The sequence below is a fragment of the Corticium candelabrum genome, chromosome 9 (assembly GCF_963422355.1).
Source record: "Corticium candelabrum chromosome 9, ooCorCand1.1, whole genome shotgun sequence".
In the NCBI taxonomy this organism is placed as follows: Eukaryota; Metazoa; Porifera; class Homoscleromorpha; order Homosclerophorida; family Plakinidae; genus Corticium; species Corticium candelabrum.
This window is the reverse complement of record NC_085093.1, coordinates 6,952,420-6,973,982: the sequence shown is the minus strand read 5'-3', so window position 1 is coordinate 6,973,982 and position 21,563 is coordinate 6,952,420. Positions and strand designations below refer to the sequence as shown.

The 21,563-nt window shown below is 40.9% G+C and overlaps 3 protein-coding genes across 5 annotated transcripts; 2 read left to right on the top strand and 1 right to left on the bottom strand.

The window, feature by feature from the left end:
- Positions 1-1,175: 1,175 nt before the first annotated feature.
- On the bottom strand, positions 1,176-13,233 carry LOC134183969 (protein argonaute-2-like). The gene is made up of 23 exons (XM_062651563.1): positions 12,416-13,233; positions 12,176-12,232; positions 11,854-12,115; positions 11,668-11,793; positions 11,510-11,594; positions 10,516-10,599; positions 10,398-10,461; positions 10,159-10,230; positions 10,052-10,099; positions 9,674-9,796; positions 9,571-9,595; positions 9,332-9,506; positions 9,226-9,272; positions 7,367-7,422; positions 7,207-7,306; positions 6,986-7,145; positions 5,480-5,585; positions 5,340-5,408; positions 5,142-5,267; positions 4,949-5,083; positions 1,716-1,817; positions 1,477-1,658; positions 1,176-1,424 (listed from the first exon to the last, which is right to left on the bottom strand). The coding sequence occupies exons 1-23, from the start codon at positions 13,220-13,222 to the stop codon at positions 1,352-1,354; spliced, it is 3,084 nt and encodes a 1,027-aa protein (XP_062507547.1). The 5' UTR covers positions 13,223-13,233; the 3' UTR covers positions 1,176-1,351.
- Positions 13,234-13,620: 387 nt separating this feature from the next.
- LOC134184918 (protein YIPF1-like) lies at positions 13,621-17,006 on the top strand. Of its 2 annotated transcripts, XM_062652687.1 has the most exons (3): positions 13,621-13,955; positions 16,128-16,190; positions 16,306-16,475. In XM_062652687.1, exons 1-3 carry the CDS (start codon positions 13,671-13,673, stop codon positions 16,327-16,329), a joined length of 372 nt encoding a protein of 123 aa, XP_062508671.1. In that variant the 5' UTR covers positions 13,621-13,670; the 3' UTR covers positions 16,330-16,475. The 2 variants fall into 2 exon arrangements, with proteins under 2 accessions (XP_062508671.1, XP_062508670.1); XM_062652686.1 differs by having other exon boundaries at positions 16,007-17,006.
- A 63-nt stretch (positions 17,007-17,069) lies between these two features.
- LOC134184919 (IQ domain-containing protein K-like) lies at positions 17,070-21,102 on the top strand. Of its 2 annotated transcripts, XM_062652690.1 has the most exons (8): positions 17,070-17,285; positions 17,373-17,461; positions 17,528-17,583; positions 18,060-18,137; positions 20,567-20,651; positions 20,724-20,780; positions 20,843-20,884; positions 20,946-21,102. In XM_062652690.1, exons 1-8 carry the CDS (start codon positions 17,201-17,203, stop codon positions 20,985-20,987), a joined length of 534 nt encoding a protein of 177 aa, XP_062508674.1. In that variant the 5' UTR covers positions 17,070-17,200; the 3' UTR covers positions 20,988-21,102. The 2 variants fall into 2 exon arrangements, with proteins under 2 accessions (XP_062508674.1, XP_062508673.1); XM_062652689.1 differs by having other exon boundaries at positions 17,152-17,285; positions 20,843-21,102.
- Positions 21,103-21,563: the final 461 nt, after the last annotated feature.

Below are 21,563 nucleotides of genomic sequence, written 5' to 3'. Positions count from 1 at the left end.
AGCTCCCCAAAGACTTTGGGCGTGTTACTCCGCTTCAAGCAGAACTCAAGTTAATTAAATTACTAAAGAGTCCGATTAGTCCTATAGTAGTATGTTGACGACAAAGTTGAATATCTCTTTGCTAGTATACATCATCATTTCAGTACGGCAATGGCAGAGTCAAAGAAGACCACACTAATTTCTAGAAAGGCAGAAGTCTATCCATCAATTATTTTTTCATTTTCAAGTAATTCATTGTAATGTCGACAACCCAATATTGACACAGGGGATGGAATCTCCGGCGGCTCCCCTACCTACCGATTTGACTGCACTAGCTCCGTACTTCCTCTACTTTGTGCTCAGGCTATTCTAGCTAACTACGAAATGTTAGAATTGGTCAAAGCTGGTTTGCACTGATCTCTAATTTAGTATTCTAGATAGATTGTGTTATCATCGAGATGCCATTTCATTTGATGATCACAGCGAACCTTGTACCAATGTTTCACTCCTTTTAGTACACGCACACTGACGGCTGTCAGTCCCGCAGTTTATTTGTAACCTATATTTACTTATATGTCTATTCAAACAGCATGTGAGAGAGAAAAGTAAAAGTAGAAAATAGGTGTGGCTTTGCAAGAAAAAATGGGCGTCGTTTGCAGTCTAATTTATTAGCCCCCCAAACTTGAGGGCCACGCTACGCAGGTGGATAGAGAAATTTTTTCTCGCTTTGCCGAGCAACATCCTTGGACGGTGATTCTTTCCAAACCGTTGTATACTTTGACTCTTTGACATCTTGGCTCACAAGACAGTACTTAACTGAGACGTGCATGCGCAAGAGTTACTGTCATGCCTCTGTGGACCAACCAAGGGACGGGCGGACGATTGGAATGCAGGGCATGCGGTCACTAATTAAGAAGGAGAGCCACAGATTATATTAGCTGTTGCAGCACGACGCTTTCCTTCAACACTTGCCAAGCAACTAGAGATTATGCATGGGTACAGTAAAAACCATGTTGATGATCATCACACCTCAAATTCATGCCTGCAACGGTCCCTTCCCAAGAGAAAGATTCGACTCGAATTCACTGTGAGATACGTAATTTGCGTATACTCGCATTAATTAGCTCTTCTACAGGGACCCGTTCGAAACACCATGCGACTAGACCGGCGCCACAATAATATCTGTTTACTTACGTTACATTCTTTCAGTTTGTATTGGCAACTTAATTAATACCATGTATATAAAACCCAAACATGCATGCTCTTTCCTAACCAAACGACATTGATGTCTAAAAGTCATGCAAACATGTACGATCTACGTACTGTAAGCAACGTCAACTCAAATAACACTGATATAGTCTGACATAGGAAACTAAGTAAAATACATCATTTTCATCGTGCTGTATTTTCTTGGACTCGCTGAACTACTTGCTGGGTGACTCATCCTGTAAAGATTGATGATTTAGCTAAAGCACAGAGGAGCAACAAGAAGCGTACCTTGGGTAGCAACGAGCTCGATAAGCAGCAAGATGGGCATAATAGACAGGAGCTGGCAACGATACAGATCTCGTGCAACGTACATAAACGTGACAGAGTTGGTATGTTAGCATCTGGAGATCATCAGCAGTAAAATTGTTGTCATCCCAAAGCACATGATAGTAAGTAGGACGACTCGTTCCCTACACAATTGAGATGAGGAATTTACAGAATAGTCACATTGTGTTTGTGTGATTCACTTGTATGCCTTGGTGACTGCAAAGGAAGAAGTCAAATTGAATAGGATGCACAACAACTCTGTCCACAACAGTGCCAGGTGGAATGTTTCCAGATTTACCGACCTATAAAAAGAAACATGGAAATGTCACAAAAAGTGTGTTGTGATGTGGTGTGTGTGTGTGTGTGTGTGTGTGTGTGTGTGTGTGTGTGTGTGTGTGTGTGTGTGCGTGTGTGTGGTGTGTGCCTGTGTGTGTGTGTGGTGTGTGCCTGTGTGTGTGTGTGGTGTGTGCCTGTGTGTGTGTGTGTGTGTGTGGTGTGTGCCTGTGTGTGTGTGTGTGTGCCTGCGTTCTGTGAAAGTCCTTGCACTGAACCCTCCAAGAGAGTACATAACCTACAAGAACCTTGGTATTTCTGGTAGTTCCCTAGCCAGGGAAAGGAAATACATGCTACCTTCAGTCTTTGGCAAGTTGTGCATTCCTTCTGCGTGTGGATACAAACCTGGGTGATGCGAGGAAAGAGCCAGTGATGCCGGGAATAGGACTGGACTCCAAAAGTCTATACGCAACTCTGGGATTGAGGAGTTGTGTGTGTGGGAAGGGGTGGCCAGGATGGCTCAAAATCATGTCAGAAATCAGCCGGTTTAACAATTACCAGGTTCCATGGCCAAACATGTTTTATGCCCAGAAACTGATTGTAAGCCTAAACTGTCTCCTGTGAATTCTAATGTGGAATCATCTGAGACGTTATCATCATACACTAGATATCATACAGTCTAACAGCTTGCCAGTGTCTAAACCATCTACAAGTATCAATAGCATTTCTCGTATTAATCAGAGACGTCAGAATAGGAATCTGAGGACCCTGGTGCAGGATACAAGAGTGAGATGCAGTCCTGATTCTGGACACTAATCACAAGCTTGTTGTAAGCAAGCTGGTGATGAGATTACAAAAGACATTAAGTTATTAACAAAGAGAAAAGCTAACAATATGACGAGAGATATAAAAATGCCCTACTGTACTTGCATATACGTCCAGCCTAGTTGCTGAGAGATCAGGTAACACTGCTGAAGGCATGTGGGCTAAATTTCAAGATGCAATTTGAATTTGCTCCTACAGATCTTGAAAATGATACCTCATCTCTTTGTACAATTCCAGGGCCTCCACTCACATGAAGAAGTTATTGAAGAAGTTAATGGTAAAGCTAAGAGAGATGATGGAATTGCAGAAATTTTTTGAAAGTCGGTGCTCATGAACTTTGTGACTGACTAATAGATTCCCTAAAGAATACAAAAACTACATTTTGATGGCACTGTTAAAAAAGAAAACAGTCAATATGTGACAACTAGAGTGAGGTTTCATTGCTTAGTGTTCCTGGAAAGATACTGACCACCATTAAGTTGGTTGAAGAAAGTGGCTGAGCCCTCTTCGTTAGAAGAACATGTGGTTTTCGCCTATGAAGAGGAATAGCAATCTTATTTGGCTCGTTAGACAGATCATTGAGAAGGCTGTTGAGCAACACTCAAACTTGCACATTTGTTTCAATGATTAGTCAAAGACCTTTCACTCTGTTCCTAGATCTGCCTACGCTAAACTACTGAAAAACTCTGCCTTACAAGATGCAGTAACTTGACTGATAGTCGACCTACACGCTGGTTGTGTTATGAAACAAAATGGTGACAAATTGACATGGTTTATAGTGGCCACGGGAGTTTCACAAGGATGTATAATGTTACCTGTTCTTTCCAATCTATTCATGATCAAATCATGCATGAATATCTTGACAAGTTTCAGGGTGGTGGCATGAAAGTCACACTCTGGAGATATGCGATAGACTGCTGGCTCCACCTCTGCTCACTAATGGGAAATCCATACTAACAAAGTCGGGCTACTGGGCACTATCTCAGAGCAAACCCAGCAGATGTACGTTAAGAACATTTCATAAATTAAAAACTGACAGGGCCGTTTCAAGAATTTCATCCACCGAGTAGAGAGTTTTGTGGCACGCGATCAGAGCCTTCCTGACGTAATCACATTCCCGGAAATGGTCTCTCTGTTGTTTCCGTCGATCCAAACATGGTGGAAACCATCGTGCTACTTTCAGGCTGTTTAGAGACTGACTTTCTTTTTGTGCATTTTGTGGGCAACATTTGAGACAATCGGTGCTTTGTGAGATTCTTTGGCGTTAAAAGCAATGGACGCTGGTCGTTGATCGTGTTTTAACAGCTTACACGGCACTCATCCCTACGCAGGAACACTTTCGAGAACGCCTCGAACCTCACTATTTCGGCTGCGCACTACAGCTGCGCAGTTCTCTGGAGTGTACCTTTAAGATCGCATACTGAACAGATGGAGGACCTTTTCAAAGCTACCAAACTACACTGTATAAGCAAAGGTACATACACAATCAGATCTGCAATGTACGCTGATGACCTAGCCATTGTAGCTACCTCTAACAATGTGTTAACAAATAGTGAATGCTTTTCATCAAACATGCATCAAATGGTGTACGAATATTAGCACTAACTAAACAAAAGTATTGAGTATTGGTACTGAAAAAGAAACCATTTCAGTTAATGACCACATCGTTGAGGATGTGTCTGAATTTTGCTAGCTGGGTAGTATTAATTGTCACTAACTCAGGGGACTGTCATTCTGAGGTTATTGAGAAAATTAAAAAGCCCGCAAAATGTTTGTAATTCGGAAAAAAAGAGTAAGTGCAAACCATGAGTTGAGTAAAAGAGAGAAACTTCGAGTGTTTCGTACACTTGTCTTGGGGTGTAACACATTGCATTCCATTCTTGGTGTTACAAGATATGACCAAGATAAAGAATACTGCAAACTTGAAATCTGCTCATGAGACTCCAATTGAACAACAAATTTCAGAGGTAAAGATCACGATGACTTGGCCACTTACTTTAAATAGAATGGATAACACACGACCTCAAGAGTTATTGCTGCAAAGCAAATTGTATTGTGTCAATGTCCAGCACAAGGACCAAGACTTATGGATGGGTTGATACTGTACAACAAGACATGTAATCTCTAAAATTTGACCTATCATTAGCACTTATTGTTCTTGGTGCTTCTTCTGCAATGCCAAACCCATTGAAGGTAGAGCACAACTCAAAGTTCAAGGTGTGTGTGTGTGTGTGTGTGTGTGTGTGTGTGTGTGTGTGTGTGTGTGTGTGTGTGTGTGTGTGTGTCCCCGTCCGTCCTGTCCTACATCTAATAATCATAATCACTAAGAACTTACACCATCTCTCTTATCAACGGGAAAGAAACGAGTGTGATGACGCTTTTGTACAACCACCATTGTTATGCCAGGCCGATAATTGACTTCAAGAGATGAGCATGCTCTCTGTATAGCTCGTAGTTCCTCAACAAGAACCTGCCATCACAGTCTGAGTTAAACGGCATACAAAATGCTATAGACTAGATGACTTCACCTCCGAAAATTGTCCTTCGCTCACACCATCACGGTAAAAGATTACACGAGTTGGTTTCAAATTTGTCCGCTTGAAATACTCTACAAGCAACTCTCTCACCATTCCTTGGAGTTCAGTGATGATTTCCTGCAAATGGCAGTACCATAACACACAGTACTACTTGATATCAACATACACGTGTAGGATAAAATGAACTACCTTTTTGGATGCTTGAGATCGTACTTGACATGCGTACTTGCATGCCTTGTTGTCAATGCTTCCTACAACCTAATGCAACAGCAAGAGCATGCTTGATATGCATGACATTAAACAATGTAGGTTTGAAATTATTGTCTAACTGCAGCTATGGAAGGCATGCTCTCATCTCTTGCTGTTCCGGGAGAAGGATGAGTAACGTCAGCACCAAAGAATATTACTGCCTCATCGGGTTTGAATGTAGGGCATCTGGAAAGGGTGAACTTGTTACAATTGGTAATTACATCTTCATAGTGAATACCATACATAAAGAATGGACATCTGGGATGCACACGTGAAACCCCCACAAACGTGCACACACACACACACACGCATGCACACACCACAATGACACACATACAAAGTGACACAGTGACACACACACACACACACACACACACACACACACACACACACACACACACACACACACGTACACACACATGTGCACACACACACACACACCACAACGCTAGACTATCTTTGCCTTACATAATGGAGTAATGCACAACGTGATTCTACGTAAGGTTCACATGACAGGAAACAAAGTTGCCACTGCAAGGTGCAAGAGTGGCCTAGGGACACATTATGCATAAATATGTCAGGTGACAAATTATTCAATTAATCAATAATCTTTCTCAATTAATTAATTAATGGTTAGCCAACTAATTAATAAAGTAAGCTCCTCCTGGTTTATCATGATCACTTTCCCTCATTCCGTAAATGACCAACCCGGGAAAAGCGTTTCCAGCTGTATTTGATCTGTGACAGCCGGCTGCAGATCTGAAGCAGAACATTACAACTCCTTTGAACTGCAAAGATGATGTGGGTCTAGGTAAGAAACGCTTTCAGGTATTTGGATTGCAGTGGTCCTGAGAGGACATCTATCCACAGAATCTTTGGAGGTGCACGTAGAATTACCATCACAAAGTCAAACCAGTCCTGTGCACACACCTAGACGTAGGTTTTGTTCATTTCTCGTACTCCAATCGTTGCGATTAGATCTCACCCCATTTCTTGTCCACCTGCCGTTCTATTGCTAATTAACAACTGACATTACAGGCACCACCTAGTAATAATCATTAATATTAATTAAACTAATTTAATTGAATGCATAATGTTTGAACAACCAATTGCAACATGAAAATATTTCAAGTGAGTACGTTTGTTTGGCAGTTACAGTACGGCACTATCTGTACGTTTTTTCGTAAGGCAATATTCTTACAAGATCTCGTGATAGTCAAAAATCTGCAAGACATTATTTTGCTGCATTATTCTCACATCAATGTGTTCATTTAGGCAATGTTAGAAGTAAACGATACTTGCACATTGCAAGAAGTGGAAAAAGCACAAATTGCTGCCTTCTTCTACAATGCACCATGTAAGGCGAAGATGACCTAGCGTCAAGCCTACTCACATGCATGCATGCACATGCATGCACAAACATGCATGAATGCACAGAACACACATAAACACATGTGCACACATGCACGTGCATGCACATCTTGACACACACACACACACACACACACACACACACACACACACACACACACACACACACACACACACACACACACACAGAAGAGACATGCTGATGCCACCGTAACCTTGAAATTTTGGGAACAGCCACATTTATGCCTCCCAACTTTGCATTGATCTTCAAACACAAATTTGACAAAACTTGTGGTTTACTGTCCTTTGCTATCTTATCAACAACACACTGTGACGGTATCTCATGTTCGAGATCACCCAAACGCTTTAGCTCACCTACATTCACACATTTCTGCATCCTAGACATCAATTAATATACATGAAGGGCTACAATTACTGTAGATATCCTTGCAGTTGTATTGTTGTTGTGGCAGAATAGCCACCACCAGCTCAATATTAGGACATTCTTGCTTCATTACACGGAACAGACTCTCAAGCTACAAAGAAGAAAGAACATCTATGTCGTTTGTTAGCAGATGTGAATCTGTGGTCAGTACCTGCCGTTCATTGTCTGCATGTTGATGAAACACTGGGTCTTGAACTACTGGCATTGCTATTTGCAGACATCAAATCAAGTTTGCTACTTATATGTTACAAGTTAGAATGGAAAACATTGTTGGGGCGAGCCTCAGTGAGAACAGACATAAAACATAGTAATTTGTCAAAAGGTTTTGCGTAGAAGAAAGCTCACTTTGTGGTATACATTGACATGACTGGTCTTAATGGACGAACAGTCCAACCCTTGGAAGCGACTGCACCTCCAGGACACCGCAATTCAACATCGAGGTCGCAAACATTGTCATCAATATGAACTCTCAAACAATATTAAGCTGTTATCCCTATGGTAACTTTTTAAGTTTAGCAAAGAAATTTACCTGTATGATTTTGGCCGCTTCAAATCAAGATAACTATTTATTTAATTTATTCACAACCACACGTAAATACACATTTGGACATCCTGGAAAACATGCAGGTATAGGTATAGAGATAGTAAATTTCTTTGTAAAAGCAACGTGTTCTCACATTTAGTTGCATTTTTGGCCAAAGTCGTCAAGCCATCTCTAGGAGCTCAAGCCTGTTTGCAGATCCTCTTATTAGTCCCGTGGTAACCTGGAGAGGCGGTACAGCTATTACACTTACACCTGCATTGTGACATCACAAACCATCATGTTTGATTGGCTGAAACTCAACGTCATTTCCGGTTGCTCATACACCAACATGCACATCTCAACACAGTACAGTACACATAGGAAAGGTCTCGCCAAGGCTTGCCCCAATAAGAGTATGAGCCCATACCCAGACAGATAAACAGACAGACAGATGAACAGGCAGAGGCAAGCCTAACAGACCGACAGATGGATAATAAATAAGACAGACAGACAGACAGACAGACATACAGACAGACGAACAGGCAAGCAGGCAGCCAGCCAGCCAGACAGACAAAAAGACAGACAGACGGACAAACAGAGAGACAAACAGACGAACAGACAGAGAGTCAGACAGACACTAAATAAAATAGACAGACAGCACACAAGCAAACAAACAGACAAACAGGCAAGGAGCCAGCCAGACAGCCAGCCAACAGACACACAGACACACAAACAAACAGGCAGGCAAGCAGACAAACAGATGGACAGACAGATTTTAAGACTTATAGGAGAAGACGATTGTCAGTACAACTTCAGTATGCAATGCCTCAGTATTGGCTAGAAAGATGATCAGAGTAACACATGGACACAGGAAGCTGGCCAGAGTCTAGATGTTGTTCAATTTTCAACTCAGTAGAATAAGTTTGGTTTGTAGGCTCCATATTTTTCATTTCTACTTGTTATGTATTTGTGTAATCTGTAGTTGTAGTTGTGACACTTACATGTCTTGTTCATTAGCTGTTACTTTAGTTTCACCTGTATTAGCATAGATGTATAAAAATAGATAAAGATTTGACAGAGAGACAGATAGACAGACAGCTCAAAGATTGACAGAATAGTTTGTAGTAATGACTCCGGACATGATAGCTACAAACATCAGATGGCTGTTTGTTAGAGTTTTTTTCTTCTATGACCACTATGGTCGTTATCTTGAACTCTTAGTGTTATACGTAGCCTTTTCTGTATTAGCATTAATGTTTTCAATAAATGGTCTTTGACAGACAGACGGACAGACAGACAACCAATAAATAAAACAGACAGACAGATGAACACGCAGGCAGGCAGACACAGACAAGCAAAAAACAGACAAACAAACAGATGCACCTCATTTGAATGTTGCAAATGTCTTTGTAATCAGCTCATTACTCAATGTTGCTCTGCTTTACAACACAGATACTCATGCTCTACGTGTAGGTTACTCAACATACCATGATCTTTACTGATTCGTTGTAGTTGAGATGACAAAGTATAGCAACTGCACAAAACAAATCACAGACTTCAACAGAAACAAAGTATCACAGCATGAACACTAACCAGCACTGATGAATTCCCTCCCTTCCTCCACCTCCACCGTAGCCACTACGTCCTCTTCCACCTCTTCCTCCTCCTCGTTCTCCTCCTCTTCCACCACCTGACACAAAGCAGAGCAAAGCCCAATTTGTCACCCGCTTTCCTTCCAAAAACAAGTTTCCTCTCATATCCCATACACCTACAGCCAACACATTTTATAGTAAAGAAGATTGGAGTCCTACCCAAACAAAGCACAGACGTACCATCTCTGGGAGTGACCAAGTTACGCTTGTTTTGTTAAATATAGGAAAGATTCAAATGTCAGTGCAATGCTCTGCATATTGCATGCTGTGTGTTGATCCTTACGTTGCCTCCGTATTGCAACTGTGGTGGAGGTAACACACGGCCTTTAAGTTCACACATTTTGATGTCAACGGTAATGCCAAACTGGCTGATGTATGGATCCCTATTAAAGTTGGCATCAGAGACCTGGCACAGTGATGAGCAGTTAGATGATTAGATGAAAAAACAAATTCATAAATAAACAAACAGACATATGAATGTACACAACAACAAACAACAGGCTCAAGCGTCTGGCTAGTCATTTTCCCATACAAGGCAAAAGACCTTTATAACCTTGTTAGGGAAAGCAACCGGCTGGACCCTCAAGCCTAAACAAATAGATGAATGACTGGACAGGTAGACAGACTCAAAGAACAGCGAGAATGTAAAGCCAAACCATACAAAATTCATTATCTGTGCTTGTCGTTCAGCTGGTGGACGTGCAGTTTTCTACAATAAAGTATAACAATAACACGACACATCCACACATGATACACAAAACAACACACCTTGATCATTGCTGCCACTAATTTTTCAGGCAGTTTCTTCAAACACCTCTGTTTAGGGGCAATCCTACACACCTATAAACAACCAACACCCCATGTACAAAAAAGTTAAATGACATTAATATCAATCACTAATACTAATAAAGTCGACTGTAAACAATACATACTAGCAAAAATAAAATATTGCTGTTTAATAGAAAGCTTGAGTGTTGAGTCAGTGTGACATTTAACTATTGACTAACCTCCATAGGAAAGAATCTCTTCTTTTCTTTGGGTGCCACCTGTAGACATGGTAGACTCGGATACCTTTAGCAAAAACTGTTAATCACATTTATTGGATGTGAAACAAGAATGACTGACTTAAGACGACGATTGTATTTATCTTGAAAATATCGTGCCACAGTGCACTTAATGGAACCGCCTCCCTCTTGATCGAGATCAAAGCTGCAAGGAATAACACATTTGAATTAAATAAAAATTTCCATCATTCAAATTGTGATTCACTTATTAATTTAAAAATCTGATGCTTGGCTATATGCTTGTAAAGTCACATTAAATAGAAAGTACAGAATAAATGCATAACAGTACATGTGCACATACACACATATGCATTCAGTGTGTGTGTGTGTGTGTGTGTGTGTGTGTGTGTGTGTGTGTGTGTGTGTGTGTGTGCACGTGCACGCGCGTGTGGTGCGATAGCTCAGTTGGTTCAAGAGTCATCTTATGGAGTGTTTACATCTGGGACCTTGAAGGGTCGCAAGTTCAAGTCACAGTGATGGCGAGCTATGGCATAATTTCCTTAAGCAAGAAACTAACACACATTTGCTTCTCTCAACTCAGGAGTATAAATGAGTACTTGGTCATTGACTGGGGTCCTAAGCGGCCATCGGCTGTGACGTGACATCAGCCACTGGGGTCCTGGTGAGACTTCGGGTGCTCACACCACAGTTGGCTTCACAATTCGGTGCTCCTGCAAGTGCCTGGCCCGGCTCCAGGAGTTTGCTAGCGCAGGCCCAGAGTTCCCTGAGTAGTGCACAGGGCCCAGCTAAACAGCTGGGGCGTGACCTCTGAGAGGCAGTTCCTGACATTTAGGATTTAGGATTTAGGTGTGTGTGTATGCGCGTGCGTGTGTGTGTGTGTGTGTGTGTGTGTGTGTGTGTGTGTGTGTGTGTGTGTGTGTGTGTGTGTGTGTGTGTGTGTGTGTGTGTGTGTGTGTGTGTAATTGTGTGCATGTGTGCTTTGTCTAAAATTTAGAGGAAACAGCAGCGTAACCTCTCACAACAACCACACCCATCAACAAGTCCCACTAAATCCCCATGAAGTTCAACCAATAGAACTACAATTGACATATCACCTCAACTTATCTGCTGGCTCTTTAGTCACATCACAAACTGTAAACTTACGGAAATACGGCAAATGTGTAGCAACCACTCTCACACCTACACAATACAACACAACGCAACACAACACATCAAGATTAACCCAACAATTATTAATACACAAACTTCTCACCCTTAATTTCAACTAAAAATCTCTCTCTATCTCTTGGGGACAATGATCCACGAATACCCGACCAACCCATGACCTCGCACAAATACTCATCTATGAAACGTTCCTCATAGAAAGCTGTAGCTGACACTAAATTCAATATATACACTGAAATATTAAGTTTTAATTTAATTAAGACATGCCACCAACCGTCAACTGTCAAATCCACACCCCATAAATTTGGTCTGACGGTCTGGTAATAGCCAATCCACATTTCCCGTCCTTGCCCTAAGCTTTCACGAGGACCAGAACCAAACACAGATCGTCCAATAGTTGTTAAAGTCACTCTAGCTGTCATTCGCATGATGATGTCCAGAGCTTGTATTACCTCTTGTGGACATGACTGTATACGTCCAGCAAGAGCATCCTTTAATTTCTGAACTGGAATGGCAGCGGCATATTTGACAGTCACCTGAATGAGACTTAAATGTCAATATATTGTAAAGATGAGGATTTCAACTGAGAGATTTACTGTATAGTTTGTTTCTTTTTCATCTTCCCTTATCTTGAAACTGACATCGTAAGATGCCTTTAATGTAACAAGAATAGCAAATGTACAATCAACATTAAAGTTGCATGTTCGTAGACAAGATTGTGTGTGTGTGTGTGTGTGTGTGTGTGTGTGTGTGTGTGTGTGTGTGTGTGTGTGTGTGTGTGTGTGTGTGTGTGTGTGTGTGTGTGTGTGTGTGTGTACAAATCGAGTCATACACACCTCTTCTTCTGGCAGCTGTCTGGATACATACAAATTCGCCTTCCCATCAAACACTGGACGTAATCCTCCTAATTTTCTGGCATATTTCTTCACCCACTCTTCAATCACATCATTCCCAATTCTCTGAGGTTTCAACTCAGGACTAAACTTGACGTCATAATGATATATCACAGCTAACGTTGGCTTATCAGACAATGAAACTTTAAAACGGTTCGCACGCAGTGCAATCAGCCTCCCAACTGAACCAAAACCAGGCCGATCTGGAGGTCTAAATCCCGAGCCACTTCTCTTCTCTACAGCTTGAGTTGAAGCGCTAGTAGCAGGCTGACTAGGTGACACAGTAGGTGGGTTTGCTCCCTCAACAGGACAGGAAGATGCCTTAGCCTGTCCAGTAACCGCACCTAGAGCTGGTTCTGTGCGTGGAACAGAAAGTTGAGAACGTTGTAACGCCTGGCCAGTAAGCGGAGAAGTGGGGCTACAAGATAAACTCAATTCTGATATTCCTTTGGCCGCAGCTTCACACCGTCCCATTCTCTCTGACTTATCACAAACTTCCTCTTCTCCTCGCCGCCTAGCGCGTGTGCCATATTCCGACACTGCAATTTGTGCACCTTCAAGAGATGGACGCGACGCGCTAGACGAGCTTCCAACTGCTTCATGTTCTGATGTGCGACCGCCAATTGGTTTTCCGGGACAGGTGGGTGTTGCTGACGCTGTAGCGAAGTGTCCTCGTCCACGGCCTCTGCCACGGACTCTGCCACGGCCTTGATGTTGTCCACCGCCTCTACCCCGTCCTCTGTCTGACATGGAAAACGCTCAGTGACTACAAAATGACGTCATAAACTTGACGCATGCGTAGACTAGTTCGATTGCAGAATTGGTAGGTACAGTGTACCTATTATTAGTCTCTAGATAAATAGTCTAGTCATAATAATTACTATAGTTTCTTTCATACGTATTTAATCCGTACACATGATTTGTAGTCTAGGACACAAAACAAATCTAGATGCTAGGGAACCGAGGGGCACGAACTTGCATGTGCCTAGAGGGACGTGGCACTGCTAAACTAGATCATTTATTAATCATACATATGCATGCAACACACCAGACACTAAAGCAAACCGGAAAACATATACTACGCGGAGCCAGCCTCGAATTTACAAAACAGAGCTGGTGTACACGTTTTTAACGCGCGTTAACGCGTTAGCAGTTTTTCGCACTCATTGCTAACGGTAGAGAGTAAATCAACACAATCATGCTCAGCGAAAGTGCTAACACGGTGGTAGACCTCGATGAACAAGGTGTATTTCTTCAGAGCAAGAAAGAGGACCCGCTACAGCTAGACGACGAAGGTGACGTCACTTTCAAAGAGATAACAGGGACAATAGGCAGTAAGAGTGGAGGAAGCAAGAGTGATGACGATGATGGATCGGAAAGCGAAGATGAAGTGGAACTCTTGTCTGCGTCGAAGGCAAAAAAGTCTGCAGCTATGTGGAAGTTGGAGTATTGGCAAGGCTTTTTTGACGTTGATACAAATGAGGTAAGAAACACACGCTGACAGCAGTACTATACTATAGCTAGTAAGCAGTGACCACTCGTGTAGCTCTTATTCTGTCACTAGGTTTTGTCACTGAGTTTTTACATGGACAGTTTAGCTCAATCTACTATTTTGCATATGCCTACTAGTAGGCGGATAGAGCTAGAAGAGTGGTCCTGGGCGTCAGGATCCCCGCCTCTTCGACAACATGCCCACCGCAGCCGAAATATTGTTTGTTGTCTTTTAAGCAAACGTACCTTAAAGTTTTGATGGATGGTTAATTCGTTCAATTCTAAACTTATATGCCTATAATTATCTAATGAATATGCTAGGAAATTAACCCTAATACAGATTGAAGTGAGCTTGCTGGTTCCATAGGTCCTAGACATATTTACTGTATTTTTGTGAATAGATAGTAAGTGCCCCATGCTCAAATTGTGCCTCATGCTCAAATAACGCCCCATGGTGAGCCTATACAAAATAATAATTCCCATGCTTGATTAGTGCCTTACTGGGGTATAGTATCGAAGCCAGTTATATTCATGTGTGCAATTAATGTGTATACGTTTGAGATGAAATGAACACCCAGATAAAACCACCGAGTGACGATGAAGATTCAATTTATGCAACAGACGAGGAATACTACTCAAGTAAAAGCGAAAGTAGGCAGGGGTAACTGTAATTAGGTAGTTTGTTTGTGTAGTGTGATGATAGGCAAACAAAAACAATGCAACAGTCTTTTGTGCTTGCGAAATAATAATGCCCATACATGCTCGAATTGTGCACCATGTTCAAATAATGCCTTTATATTTCAGAACTATAAAAATAGTACCCCGTGGGCTCTATTCACGGAAATACAGTAGCTGCTATGGGGCGAGGCAAATGATACCAGTGGACCCCCTCTTTCGAAAAATCTGTATCCGCGCCTGATATGTAGAGGTTGTATTTAATTTAGGGCAGTGGGTGTAGATGTATGCAATGCACAAACAGAAAGCAATAACTGACGTGAAATCGGTTATATGGAGGTTTAGTTTGTAATACCTACAGCTACACTAGCATATGTATCTAGAGATCTATGACTCAACAAACACTTATAAAAAGTGGTGTAAAGTCATTGCAAATGGCAACTGTAGTTGCCCGAGGCGTGGATATCCGGGCTAAATTAAGGTTTAGTAGTTGTCTGGCCAACGACCTTACTTATGACCTTATGACCGTATTTATACTTGATTATCGCAGATGCAAATGAATGTATTCTGACCAATAGACAAGAAGTGGTGTCATTACCAACCAATAGACGAACTTCATGTCATCATAAGGCTCCACCTCTGTTTGGTAGCTGCTAAGGAGAATTCGGTCATTGGGCGTCCATCCTGTATGTGGTGTGTAGTCTTTTGCTTTACATAGGGTTTAGCACATAGAAACAACGCCTCGTCTACAGTTGCAGGTGCGTGTTTTCCATCAGCAACCAGGTGTCTAGAGAGCGAAGGTGCTGGATTCAGGCACCATGCGGTACGCGTAGCTGTACCTGTCTTGTAACATTTTACATGTTTCACATTGTTTCTGCATAGTGGTTCTGCAGTGTGACAGCTTGATTTTTTGGTGTGCTTGGTTGAGCGATTGCGTTGTTGTTGCAATTATCACTAGTGTTGTCTTCAACAGAAATTTGGCACTCCACGAGAATTTGCGAATGGGAACATGCATTGTCCATGACAGCATGTCTGTTTGTCAGACGAAGCGACTGACCTATAGGTATGCAAGTCTGGAGACGAGTTACACACTTTGCACCTTTGTTTAGCTAAACGAATGCCTGGAAACCTTAGCTGAGACGAGTAGGTTGGGCTAAAACCTCAGTATACAAAACATTATCACGTGACAAGATATGTGATTACATGCACAGGCTGAGGGTGTAGCACTGTAGTGCTTCTCTATTTATTGATATTAGTAGATATCATTCAGTAAAGGATTTCCTTGATGGGATGCTTCTGTTAACTGGTGATTGTCAAGTTGTAGAATAGATACTATTAATCTCTCTCTTTCTTGCTTTTTTGCATCAGGTGTTGTATCGACTTTTGGCTTCAATTAATCCACGACAAAATTTCATACGGACTATTCGTCCAAATGCTGATTTGTATGGCCCTGTTTGGGTGTGTACAACACTATCGTTTGCTATTCTAGTGGCTGGTAACTTATCTAACTATCTACAATACTATTCTCGTTATGTCGACAAACAACCGACAGGTGAATACCACTGGCATTACCGTTTTCATGTTGTGACACAAGCTGCTGTTGTGATCTTCGCATACGGATGGCTTGTTCCTGTTCTTATTTGGCTCTTACTTTGGTGGCGAAACAGCAAATCTGGTTACTCGTTGCTTGAAATACTCAGCACCTATGGCTACTCTCTATTTGTCTTCATTCCAGTGTCAGTTTTGTGGATAATTCCACTTGTATCACTGCAGTGGATTTTGATCAGTTTTGGCGTTATGGCATCTGGTGGAGTACTTGTGCGTACATTCTGGCCAGCGTTCAAGGCTGACAACAAGACAGTTGCTGCTTTTGTCATGTTGTTGATCTTTGCAATGCATGCTGCTATAGGAATTGGATTCCAAGTGTACTTTTTCAAGAGCATCAGTGGTGACAGCACGATAACAACAAATGCTACTAGTCGGTCAACTCAACCCACTGGGACAAATAGCTCGAACGTCGAGATTCCCTAGCTATGAACTGACCTTATCATCATCTGGTCATCATCGAAGGAGGTGTAACTAACTCAGAGCAATGGTTGATTGGTTGCTGGTATTATTATGGTATGGTGTTAATTTGTAGAGCGATTTAGTGTAAATGATGTGTGTTGGGCAAGACTATCAGTTGTAAGATTTCAATAACTGACAGAAGTTGCACATTATAGATTATGAATGAATGATGAATGAGTCATTTCCACTGCGCCTAACTAGGTACAGTTCCCCTCTTTGAGCACACACGTTGACAAACAACTACAGATAAACACAATACTATACAATGTGTCTGTACAAACACATGCTACAACATCGAGTCTCAAAACAAATTTTTGTTTAATTTAAATTGTGTTTTAAGTATCACCTAGTTTCTTATGTGCAGTAAAGCTATGAGTGGAAAGTTTTCAATTAAATTTTAAATGTAGCTAGCTCCTTGTGCCTAGGTGCACGTAGGGCGCTTATTTGTGCGCACGCTAACGTAGGCATGACAACGCATGAAGAGCTTCTGTCATCATGTTGGGCGATGTAAGCAACCTTGCCAATGTAGAGGACAGTGAGGAACAACTGCGTGGTGGTGTTATGCCGGAAAACTTAGAGAGTGAGTTGTTTGCAATTGATTGTGCAGTCATTGTAAACTCGTTAGGAAACACGCTAGGACGACTGATAGCTTGTTTACCTGTCGTAGGTAGACCTCGTGAGTATCTAAAGAAATTGGTGTTTCCAGTCCTACTACCAGGAATTGAACATTTGCTCAAGCAATGCAACCAAATGCCCGTATAATTTTTAAAAACCGTAGATACAAGAAATCTGTAATTTATGTTAACTAATCGTGTGATATAGAGACGTAAAAAAATTCACTTTAATCCGATCGACTTCTTGGCAGAGTATTTGTACAGGTCAGTATAGCGATCATTCCATCACACGCGTATTATTATTATTATTATTATTATTATTATTATTATTATTATTGTTATTATTGTTAATTGGCATACGGGTATTTAATTGTTATCACATTTTTCAAACACGCGCGCACGTGGAACCTTTTTCACATCAGTCAAAGAATTGGGTATTCATGCAATATACTGTTGCAATAATTAACTGGCAACTCATGTCTGCATGTTTATGTGCAGACGTCAGGTTGATGTAATGAATGAATGAATGACAAATGAAATGTGAAGTATGTATGTTGCTACATTCTTGGACTTTAGTTATCTCTACTTGTCTTTGTTGGAAATTTGGGGACATTAATGGTTGAACGACATTGATACGATTAGAATATGATTAAGTTAATATTATACACTGTTTGGAAATAAGAGTACAATACAAGTGCAAATGATGCTTGATTAATTAATTAATTGTGTTTGTTATATAGGAACAATCCAATACACAAGGATAGGGAAATGGTGCTGATGAACGATGTGGAATTTGTTCAAAGAATTTTGGTTACAAAGTGAGTAACAACCGTCAGTGAGTGATTAGTATCCAGTCAGACCTCGTTATTCCAACCAAGTTTGTTCCTGGGGTTTCCGTCAGACTAACTGGACTGTCAGATTATTGCCAATTAACAAATACACAGTTACCAAGTAAATTGGTTTTGATCACGTGTACGTTGTCAGAAAGTTATGGTGCCAGATTATTGGGTGTTGGAATAATGAGATCTGATTGTATATCAATATGTTGATAGATTTATTGATTTAATTAATTAATTAATTAATAATTAGGTACACATTTGGCATAATATCATAGAAGATATCAAATCAAGTGTATTCATGGCGGCAAATTAATGTATGATACGCGGCTTCTTTTGAGGTTATTTGTGGGAAACACGTACGTCGTTGGACAGCAATGTCACAAGTAGTGGAATTGCAATTTACCAAACTCTAGCTCCTAGTTCGATTGATAGACTTGCCTGTCTCTACTTTTTCTATAGTATTGATTTCATGGCAAACAAGTCCTGTCTATTTATGAATGATGATTTAGTCAGATTGTCATATATAGTGGCATCTACGACCAATGATTTAGATGTACTGTACCAGCTAAGTCGTTGAGCCATGCTACATGGCAGTACTTCAAAAGTAGCATAGCACTCTGGGGTCATCTATTTCTTATGCATGGTTGTTCTCCTGTTTTGTTGCTGACAGCACAAGATTGAGCCACACTGGAAACACAACCAGTTGGAAAACGAAAACGAAAACCCTGTAATGACTGGAATTGACTGAAGAGATGAACAGGAATAGTTTCTCACTTGGGATTGTAAAGTTTACATTTGTTAATTGTCTGCAATCTGTACGCCAATGTCATCAATGGCTGTCTTCAAGGTGTTGAATATGCTGGCAAGATTTTGTCTGGGCAACCGTGCAAGAACAAACCCGTCAAAAATGTCATCCATCATTTCAGCTTGTTAGCTATTCAATACTGTACATCAGAGTTGAACAAAATGTGTACTTAGTATTCAGAAACTGTGTTGCAAGGTGGAAGTGTAGCCTTTTTCATCACTGATGGCAAAACTTTAGCATTTTCTATACTATGGGATTGAAAGCATGAAAGATCAAATGACAGATGGAAACGGTCTAATAACAATACAGTCATTTCATCTTTATAAATATTTGTTATTTTCCACCTTCAGTTTTAATTAAAAGTGTTGTTGACAGTCGTAAAGTCACATGATTTGCAAGGAGATTCAAATAAGAGACAAGAAAGTGTGGCTATGTGTGGTATATACCTGACTGTTTGTCAGGCTATAGGAATATATGTTATGCAAGTAATTATATTCAATCCTGCATTTGTGGCATTTTGTCATGTTAGTGACTAAATTGATGCTCCATTGAATGGTAAGGGTGACAAACGATTTTTTTGCTCTGGAATGACTTTGTTGCAATATCTGGCCTACTACTAGGTACCATCAAATAGCGTAAGTATAACATCTACTAGAAGGCAGAACACAGGCAGCTTTGCCTTCAAGCCAGATCATTTGATCTAGAAATCAGAGCAGATCCCATGTAATGACATGCTGTGTTTATACTCATGGCTTTTTTGGCTACATGTTGGCAGGAGTGTACAAAACTTATTGCAACAGTAACTACTGACTATCTGCAAAATGATACACAACATAATGGGGCTGTTTGGGTTTACATACCATTTAAATAGCATTGTTGCTATTATTAGTGCAGATCAAGAGCAAATGAACTTACAATTATGAGGATAGACGGGTAAGGCCAGACCAATTAAGTTTTTTTATGCTTGGATTCACCAGTCCAGTTTTGAGCTTGACCAGAATAAAAATAAAATTTGATGTGTGCATGTGCATGATATTATGCTTGCTGTAAAATGACATGGTAGTATACCAGTATACATCCTATGACTACGGTATCAATGACTCTGCAAGTGTTAACAGTGCACGCGGTCCAGTGACTGTTACCGCATTTCGCTCAGTATCAGCATCTTTTGTTTTATTGTCCATTTTGTTGTCTCACATTTGTATGCAGTGCAATGAAAGCTGCGCATGCTCTAAATGTCACATGATCATTACTTTTTCATTTTTATTTTGATCGGTTGATCCACATTTCATGTCCAAATATCTGAGCATCAAAACACAGCTGGTCTGGCCTAAGCTGCAGCTACAAAGAGGCAGTGTCACACCTTATAGATGTTACTATAAAGAAAAATGTTGAACTGCAAAGTTTTGCAGATACTTGCTACTTTCAATGAGAAACAATCCGTGTCATTACAACAGATTTCTCATATCTTGTCGTGTACCCATTGTGACAGGCACAGACAGACAGACCAATACACACTCAGTTGTATTAATTTAGAATGTCAATATTGAGTGAGTACGACTAGAGGTTTGTTGATGTTGCATACAGCTATCCATCTTTATAGGCCTCGACCTCCTTTGCCCTTGTCTGCCACTCTAACAGAAGAGGAAGCAGCAACAATAATTCAGTCATGGTATAGAGGTCATGTGGTGAGTCAGCACATGGCCCTGTCTTAAAACCAATTCATATATTGTAACATGAATTGTGTACGCCCATGACAGGCTCGGTGTGATAGCGATGTGCAGGAATTTAGACAGTGGATGAAGAAATTAAGAAAGGTGGAATAGTATTACAGCATTGGCATACATGGGATGTGCAGTGCTGTGTTATGTAATTGCAGGAAATTGATGCTGCCCGATGCATTCAACTGTTCTGGAGACAGGTAAAAGGAAACAGACGCACACAACAACTGGTTGTTAAGACACCACCTCCTGAACTTTCAGAAGCAACAGAGATGTAACATACAGATGTCTTCGACATGCTAGATCAATACAAATATCTTCATGAGTGGACATGTAATGGTAAATGTGTTTGCATATATTGTCAGCTTGTAATCATGATTTACATTGTAGTTAATACAAGTAGGGTGTAAGAATAGAAGCACATAAACATAAAACAAGGATTCAAATATAGAAGATTAGTCAGCACAGACCCATCATACTGGACATTGTTATATCATATCATCTGAGTATGATGGTGACTGATATGTTTTGACTGATTTGCTATCACAGGGTGTCTTGGTTGCAACCCTCACTCTTACCATTTTTAACATGGCCATCCATCCACACTGGCTCATGATATGCAGCGTCTCAGACCAGAGGACAGGAGACAGGACACTATTAGTAGGACAGCCTAGTTTAATTTAAGACTATACATTGTTAGAAGAAATATGAAACTGTGGATTTTTAAAGCAAATTGAACTATAATACCATGTGCAAGTGGCCAACATTAGTTTGTCTGTCTGTCTCTGTCAAGGACATATGTTGAATCCTAAGGCAGAACCTAGACCACTAAACTACAATCCTTTGCAAAGCGACCAAAAAGTGGTTCTAAACAGAGCT

Excerpts from the sequence above, each read along its gene's own strand:
- LOC134184919 (XM_062652689.1), top strand. The coding sequence starts at position 17,201 with ATGTTGGGCGATGTAAGCAACCTTGCCAATGTAGAGGACAGTGAGGAA. Across the intron at positions 17,462-17,527 it reads AGCAATGCAACCAAATGCCC|AGACGTAAAAAAATTCACTT; the intron begins GTATAATTTTTA and ends CGTGTGATATAG. Across the intron at positions 20,652-20,723 it reads CATGGTATAGAGGTCATGTG|GCTCGGTGTGATAGCGATGT; the intron begins GTGAGTCAGCAC and ends CGCCCATGACAG.
- LOC134183969 (XM_062651563.1), bottom strand. The coding sequence starts at position 13,222 with ATGTCAGACAGAGGACGGGGTAGAGGCGGTGGACAACATCAAGGCCGT. Across the intron at positions 11,595-11,667 it reads ATTTTTAGTTGAAATTAAGG|GTGTGAGAGTGGTTGCTACA; the intron begins GTGAGAAGTTTG and ends TGTATTGTGTAG. Across the intron at positions 10,600-11,509 it reads GAGCCAGCAGATAAGTTGAG|CTTTGATCTCGATCAAGAGG; the intron begins GTGATATGTCAA and ends TATTCCTTGCAG.
- LOC134184918 (XM_062652686.1), top strand. The coding sequence starts at position 13,671 with ATGCTCAGCGAAAGTGCTAACACGGTGGTAGACCTCGATGAACAAGGT. Across the intron at positions 13,956-16,006 it reads TTGACGTTGATACAAATGAG|GTGTTGTATCGACTTTTGGC; the intron begins GTAAGAAACACA and ends TTTTTGCATCAG.